This window comes from Trachemys scripta, chromosome 7 (assembly GCF_013100865.1).
Source record: "Trachemys scripta elegans isolate TJP31775 chromosome 7, CAS_Tse_1.0, whole genome shotgun sequence".
NCBI classification, from domain to species: Eukaryota; Metazoa; Chordata; order Testudines; family Emydidae; genus Trachemys; species Trachemys scripta.
The window spans coordinates 18755461-18763686 of record NC_048304.1 but is presented as its reverse complement, the minus strand read 5'-3'; the positions used below and the strand labels follow the sequence as shown (position 1 = coordinate 18763686).

Sequence of the window (8226 nt, the reverse complement as noted above, 5' to 3'; positions counted from 1 at the left end):
CTGTATCAGTGTAGCTAAGTGGTTAGAACAGTAAACTGGGAGTCAGGATGCCTGGGTTCTGTTCCTGACAAGGCCAGGGACTGTGTACCTTTGAGCAAATCACTTATTTACTTTGGCCTAAATTTTCAAACATTACTAGTTATTTCGGGTGCTTCAAGTTTTGGGTGTCCAATATGAGGTGCTTTAAAAGGGTGATCTCACTTGGAAGGAGACCAGATACTGTGGTGATGAGTGGTGCTATAAAACCCTAAAATAGATAGATTATGGGGCTGGGCGCCCAAAAACGGAGGCATTTAAGTAACTTGTCACTTTTGAAAATGTAGACCTCTATGCTTCCTATTCTTCTTCTGTAAAATAGGGATAATGATACTTACCTGGCTCACACTTAAGGCTTAATTAACCAGCAGTTGTAAAGTCCTTGACGTCCTAGAATGGATGGTGCTAAATACAACGTGGTGGTATATTTAGAACATGAGTTTATTTCTGGGCAGTTAAACTCACAATAGTATTGAAAAATTAAAAAACCCAAAACAATCTTGGAATCCCATATTTTAAAAAGAACTGATATCCCTAATGGATAGTTATGATTAGCAAGGACAATGAGTTAATGAGAAAGCACTGTATTTAATTCTATGCACATCTTCAGTGGACATGGCATGGCCATTGCAGTTATGTATTAATTAGTGCTCTGAAATGGGAGAAAGGGACATGAAAGGGGTGAAGGGAGCTGGCAGGTGTAGAAATGAGATTAGACAACAACAGAGGATATTTCTATCCAGAATACGAGTCATCCAGAATCCCCATCAGCCTCAATGATATGTTTTGTATAAGTGAAAATAACTCAAGTGACATGAGAACAACCGAGGCACAGGGATGGCTCGGGGGATTGAAAGTGGGACACAGAGCCTATCAGCATGAGCTTGCCAGGAGACTAGTGACCAATGTAGCCTGATTTAGGGTGTACTAATAATATCAATTTAATGTATCAATTCAGTCTTATTTTAATTTTAATTAATTAATTAATGTTAATAATTATTCATATTAATCAGTATGGGTTTTAGGCTCGCCGATCTGTTTGATCATAAGATAAAAATTCTTGTCCCGAATCAGGCTTCACAGAATTTACAAAGGACCCTCGGGGGTATGACTGGAAGCTCACACTGAGACAGATATAGCCTTAAAGACTTTTTATTAAAATCAATGAAATAGTAAGTAAATGGTAAAATAATCAGAGTTACAAAGTTACAATTGCATTACTGCTATTCAAAAGATACCTATGATAATATAGTATTATATGCAACAAAGCTTTGGTTAATATACTTACACCCTTCCTCGACAACCTGGTGGTAAGAGACACAGGACCAGCCTCACAATTCAGGTTTCTTAATTCTTGAGCGTGAGATGCAGTGCTTAGAAGAAACTAATACTAAGAACTATCCAAACTAACTTAGGGTTTACTTGACTAACTTAAACTTAAAATCAAAACCTAATAAACAAACTAAGAATAAAAGCTTAGGGAACCCAAGCTTAGCCTAGTCCCCTTGGAACTTAAGGTTTGAAAGAACAAGTACAGCCTACTAATAGTGGTAGTCATAGTAGATAGATAGAATAAAATAAAATAAAAGAGAAAGAGTGAGTGAAAGTAAGTAAGATAGAATAAGTGAGAATACGCTAGCAAGGTGGGTCCCCTCTTTTATAGGGCACAAGTGAAATCCTTCCTCCTATGCCCAAATTTCATTCCTCACCCACAAAATGTTAGGGTACACTTACCCCATTGGCTAGTATGTTTGTGCATATTGATGACATGTACATACCCACATACGTTTCCTTGTGGTGTATCTGTTAAGTCTGTGGGTACAACATTGAACCCCCCCCCCATGCCATTCTCCATTGTCTATTGGTCTAGATAAAGGGTCTTAGACATAGGCGTGGGTAATCTATTTAGGTAACAAGATGTAGGTCAATTTTGCTTTCTGGGTAAAAGATCTTAATATAGATATGCTAATTTTGCCTTAGCTTAACATACAGGATATGACTTGTAGGTCTCTTGCATTACAGCCAAACTTACTTTAACATAAATCTATAAACCTATTACAATAAACCAAATACTTAAATATAAGAATATATATATATATATATTTACACAAACAAGCAGGTTAATCTTATAGGCTACACCAAACAGCAGACCTAACTGCCACCATGTGATCTATGCACGTGATATATGCATGGAAAGGCCTCTCCATTCACAGCTCACACCCTTTCCATTAGGTTGTGCTCAGGTCACGTTTTCAAGCTTTTCTTCAGAACCACGAGGGCTAGAAACTCTTTTTTATTGAAAGCTAAGATTCTCACACATTCACAGGACTCCGGGAACTGAGGCTTTAAGAAATACAGCAATTATTGTGACATTATAAAACTATTACAGTGAGTGACACTGCAGCCCTTCCTCTGGCCCCAGAGAGGGTGCTCAGCAAGTCTGTGGATCCACAATTGGGAGGGGGCAGACAAGGAGCAGGGCTTGGTGCTACTTCATTTCCCCACCAACCCAAGGAGAACAGAATGGGAAGACAACCCAGTCCCAGGACAATCTTATCCTCCTTCCCCTGATGGAACAATTAGGGAGAAATCTTGCTGAGTTTTCCTCCCCATTACTGTCCTCCTGTCAGTTTTCCTGAGGGAGAAAACAATTAGCCCATAGTTAGCAATTAGTGGTTATGTGAAATTAATTTGGTGTGGGTCTGTTTATCTCCCAGAGGACAGGTGCTCACATCACACACACAAACCCTCTCTGTATTGGCAATCTCAGCAGAAAGGCCAACAAATGAAGTGGCAGAGAGATTGAATGCCAGGGCATAGATTCAGCCAATATGGCATACAAATATCTGTTTCTCCAGAATCTGTTTTAATTTAAAAATTAAGTCTCTAGCTGGTATGGGTGCACAGTAAACTTCACAAATGTGCACTCAGAGTAACTGATGCAGAGACCTCTACCTGAATCTGCAGAAAGCCTGCAACACTAGTTCTACAAGGTATGAACCCTTCATCCCAGTGAAGGGTTAACTCAGATGCCTGGTGATGATAATTCGTGTCAAAATTGTTAACTATTTCATTCCACATGTAAGAGCTTGTCTCCAGGGGAAAGTTTTACCAGTTATAGTGGTGTAAGTATATAGTTAAATGTAAACACTTAGTCCAGTATCAGAGTTGCTTTTTTTTTTTTAGTTTCTCTTAAGCCTGTCCCCAAGCAACATAATCTACATTCTAAAAAGGCACTTGTACACTGGCATATGTGGCCGCATGGGTGTTATGTTACTTTCACTATATTGGTTTAACTTCACACCCTAGCTAATAGTGGCATAACTTTTCTGTGTAGAAAAACCCTCTGAAGGAGAGGGAGGATCACTGACCTGCACAATTTACTGAGTGATGTCTCCCTATGGTGCCCAACCCAAATAAACCAAGCACAAGGTGCCTAATGGAGCTCAAAGAACATGCACAATCATAATTTGAACACCTGCACAATCTACTGGGAGCAGCAACTCACAGAAGAAGAGCTTATTTTGTGGGCGAAGGTGGAAGAGTACCAATCTGATCCCTGCTGAGCTCTCATTCCTAGGTCCTCTTGGATAGGATTCAGGAACATTATCGGAGCAGTGTCGGAATCTTGTATTGCTGCTGCCTGGGCTATACCTGCTCTGGGAATAAACAGAAGACTTCAGTCTCTGGGGATGTCAGCCTTTCTTGAGTACATTAAAAAAAAGAGCAGCAAAATGCAAACACATCTCCATTGGAATAGAGGGAACTAAAACAAGCAGTGCATGGCGCCAGTGACTGAAATACAGTGGGATTGGGAGAGATTCCCCCCCCCCTTACATACTTGGAATATTTGTCCACTTAATTTATTCCTGACCCCCCAACCCCAGACAGTCTGACCTCCTCTTCTTTGTTATCCTTTCTTGTACAACTCTCTTCAAGGAGAGTGCAATACTTCAAGAGCAGTGAGAGTTAACCTATTCTGACTGCTGGGGGGGGGGGCACTGGATGGGAGGGGTTGGCTGAAATTAATGTTGTTTGGTTAGGGCTATTTTTACTTTTGTTTGCAGTCTTGCTTTGTGTCCGGAGGAGAAAAGTTCTTATCTCGCCTCTCCCCTTCAGTCCCAGTCCCATATTCTGATTAGAAACATGAAAAAACCACAAACACAAGAGTTATTTGTTAGAAGAGGAGCTGCTATCAAGGAACAAGGGCTGCCTCTTTGTGTGGTTGGCTGGTGCAAGGCTTGCCTTCCAGCTTTTGGAAAATATCTTTAACTTAATCACATTCACATGACAAACCCTAAATTAAAAAAAAAAACCAACAACCCATGAGTAATGCAGAAAGGAGAGAAGCGAAAGAGAGGAGAAGTCTGAGAGCTGCGGATCGCTTCACAGGCAGCGCGGAGCTGTCAGAGAGAGAGGGGAGGGTGCAGCCTTTGCAGAGACGAGATCGGGAGCAGTTTAACCCCATCCGATCTCCGGGCTGGCGAGAAGAGAGAGAGAGGAAGGTCCAGTAACCAGGCAAGGGCTGCGGATTGCAACGAAAGCCCAGGACTTCCCTCCTGGCGTCACTCAGTGCTGAGGCGTGTTGGCTTCGCAGGAAGCAGGTTTTCCTCCTCTGGCTTTGCAAAGCCCCCTTTTCCGTGGAGCCTCATGCACTCTGCAGAGCAGCAGCCCAGGCGGCAGGATGGCTCCCCGGGAGAGAGGCGCTAAGGTGCTGGCCCCCCTCCTGCTACTGCTCGCCCTCCTCGGCAGCCCCAGCGCCGGCCTGGAGGTGCAGCACAAGTTCCTCTCGCCCACCTTGACCAACAACTTCGCCCTGGATGGGCTGGGCAGCAAGATCTACCTGGCGGCTGTCAACCGGCTCTACCAGCTCTCCGGCCCCAACCTGACGCTGGAGGTGGAGGAGCAGGTGGGCCCGGTGCTGGATAACCCCCTGTGCCACGCGCCCCAGCTGCCCCAGGCTTCCTGCGAGCACCTCAAGGTGGAGACCAACAACTACAACAAGATCCTGCAGCCGGACCCGGAGCAGGGCATCGTGGTGGTGTGCGGCTCCATCTACCAGGGCTTCTGCCAGCTGCGCAGCATGGCCAACATCTCCGCCGTGGCCGTGAGCTTCCCGCCGGGCAGTGCCGGCGGCGGCGGGGACCCGGTGACCGTCTTCCCCAGCATGCTCAACATCGCGGCCAACCACCCCAACGCCTCCACCGTGGGGCTGGTGCTGCGGCCCGCGGGGCCGGCGGGTGAGGGGAGGCCGGACACGCGGCTGCTGGTGGGGGCGACCTACACGGGCTTCGGCAGCCCCTTTTTCCCGCGCAACCAGAGCCTGGAGGACCACCGCTTCGAGAACACGCCCGAGATCGCCATCCGCGCCCTCAACGCCCGCGGCGACCTGGCCAAGCTCTTCACCTTCGACCTCAACCCCTCCGACGACAACATCTTCAAGATCAAGCAGGGGGCCAAGGCCCGCCACAAGCTCAGCTTCGTCCGGGCCTTCCTGCACCCGCCCCCCCCGCCGCGGGGCCCCGGCGGCGCCTCCTACGCCTACCTGGCCCTCAACAGCGAGGCCAACGCCGGCGACAAGGAGAGCCACTCGCACAGCCTGCTGGCCCGCATCTGCCTGGCCGAGCCCGGCCGCAACGCCAGCGCCGGCGAGACCAAGAAGCTGACCGAGTCCTACATCCAGGTGGGGCTGCAGTGCGGGGCCGGGGGCGCCGACGGCTTCACCCGCCTGGTCTCCGTCTTCCCGGCCGCCGCCGCCCTGCGGCTGGGACCCGCGGCGGCGCCTCGGCCCCAGGAGCTGCTCTTCGGGGTCTTCGAGAGAGCCGCCCCGCCGGGGGCCCGCCAGCCCTCGGCGCTCTGCGCCTTCCGCTTCGCCGACATCGAGCGGAGTATCCGGCAGGCCAGGAACTCGTGCTTCGTGGAGCCGGACTCCGGGCTGGTGACCGTGCTGGACAGCGTGGTGCAGGGCACCGGGCCCGCCTGCGAGAAGAGGAATATCCAGGTAGGGGGCTGCGGCTCGGGATCGGGGCCCCCTCTCGGCTCAGGAGTGGGGACCCCTCCGGTAGGACGGAGGCCCCCCTGCAATGTTGCCTCTCATTAGTGGGGAACCCCCCGCGAGCGGAGAGGGGAACCTCCCCGCAGTGATGCTGCAGCTCAGGGGAGCTTTCAGGATTGGGGGGGATCTCTGGTGGGATGGAGATGCCCCCTAATGTTGTGGCTGGTAGGGGTGGGAATAGAGGGGGCCCAGGGAATAGAGGAGAGCAGCGTTCCAGCATTAGGGGAACCACTGAGAAAAGTTCCCAAGGTGCCCCAGATGATGCTGCAGCTCAGTTTTCTTGGACTGGGGGACACAACCTTCTGGAGCGAGAGAAACTGGAAGGTCCCCTTGCAGTGCTGCTGTGCAGGGAGCAGGTTTGCCCCTATGGAGAACCAGAGTGCAGAGTTGGGGAACCCCCACTGGGGAGAACCCCTAACCCTGATAAAGTGCCGCTCAGGGGAGCAGATTTTGAAGTGGAGGGCACAGTAACCACCGGTTGGGGGAGAAATGTCAGGTAATCCGTGTGATACTGCACTTCGGTGGAACCAAAGAAGTAGATTTTACATTGGAGAAACCACCTGCTGGGAGAAACCTAGCTGTTTAGTAGGTGAGAGACTGCAAGGCAACCTAGAGCTCTGCAGGACAGGGCTCAGCACACCCCAGAAAGCCTGTGTGGTGAGTCCCTTCTGGTATCAAGCACTACATGGACTGGAATGCTTGGCTGGGGCTGGACTCTTCATGGTCCCAATCTTGAAGTTCTTACTCAGGCAAAACTCCATTAAAGTCAATGTAAGGACTTTAGGATTGGGTCTCAAATTTGGACTAATAATAACCTGGGAATTTCATGACTAGCTGGGTAAGCGATAACAATCCTTTAGGCTGAAGTCTGTAGGGGTTGAGAATCTAAGGATCATGGCAGTTAGAGGTGGAAAAGATTTATTAGTTTGTCCCTCAGGATTGTTCCTGTCAGTCTATTCTCCAGTGCTTTGTCTAGTCCAGTTTTAAACATCTCAAGTGATATGGTTTTCACACCACTGTGTATCTGACAGAAGCCTCCTTGGCATAAATGCAAATTAGAGATGGGATTCAGTCAGAAGCTTGGATTTGAGAACCACTGGACTTTGGGATGGTGGTGGTTGGAATCAGAACCAAGAGCCAGATCTGAATGTTGTAACTAGTCTCTATGGGCGTGAGCGTGCACACTGCACCCCATCAAAATCAGTTGCAAAGCTCCACGGACTTCAGTGGTGCAGATCAGGCTCTGTTTCTTTAATGGTCTGTTCCAAACCCCAGGACCCGAAACCCCATCAGACTTTGGGTATGTGTGGCGGGTGAGGAGAGGGTGTCAGCAGCCAAACCCAGATCTCTCTCCGAGGTTTGCAGTTGAATGAAGCCAAATTCTGCCCAGGACTGACGTGGGTGTCAGAATTTGTATGTGTATTCTGCACTCCCAGGACCATAATCAAATCCATCAAATAGCCTTCTCTGATGAGTGATTCTGGTTTACTTATACTAGAGAGTATTTAGGAGGTTGGGAGAAACATGCTGAGTACAGTAAGCTCCTTTTTTTCACAAGGGTTTACAGTCATGCAGTACCCATGTATAAATTTAGGTCCATTGTGAAAGTCAATTGGATTCCTACTTGGTTTACTACTATGAAGTCAAACATGCAGTGGTTTTCACACACATATAACCGCCCCCTCTTCTATCAAGGAGCGTCTTTATTCCCACGTCCCCTGTTCCCAGTGAACCAGTGGTGACTCACAGTCTTTATTTTTCTCTTTCCTTTCGGTTGTTGCTCTCTGTACAGACGCGGAGGGAAGGCAGCTCTAAGAATGTGTGTTCGGTTGTAACTGTTCTCTTCCCACGTCCCTCTGTGTATTCCTGCAGCAGGACAGTGCAGGATGTGTACAGTGCATGGAGAGGGGACACAGGCTGCATTGTTCCATTGCATTTGGGGTGGAAGTTTGCCATTGTCACAGTTTGTTACCAAGTGGACATAAATGTTAATAGAGACAAGGTGGGAGGGTAATATCTTTTATTGGGCCAACTTCTCATGGTGGAAGAGACAAGCTTTTGAGCTTCACAGAGCTCTTCTTCAGGGTTGGAAATTAACACCCCTGCCCACTTTATTTTAAGTGGTTTCTCGCAAC

At 48.3% G+C, this 8226-nt stretch overlaps 1 protein-coding gene across 1 annotated transcript in view; it reads left to right on the top strand.

Annotated features, from left to right (window-relative positions):
- The first annotated feature begins 4183 nt into the window (after positions 1-4183).
- Positions 4184-8226, top strand: part of PLXND1 (plexin D1) — a 118637-nt gene continuing 114594 nt past the window's right edge. Inside the window, exon 1 of the mRNA XM_034775966.1 lies at positions 4184-6037. Coding sequence (XP_034631857.1) covers positions 4721-6037 — 1317 coding nt within the window. The 5' untranslated portion in view covers positions 4184-4720. The remainder of the gene's footprint in view (positions 6038-8226) is intronic.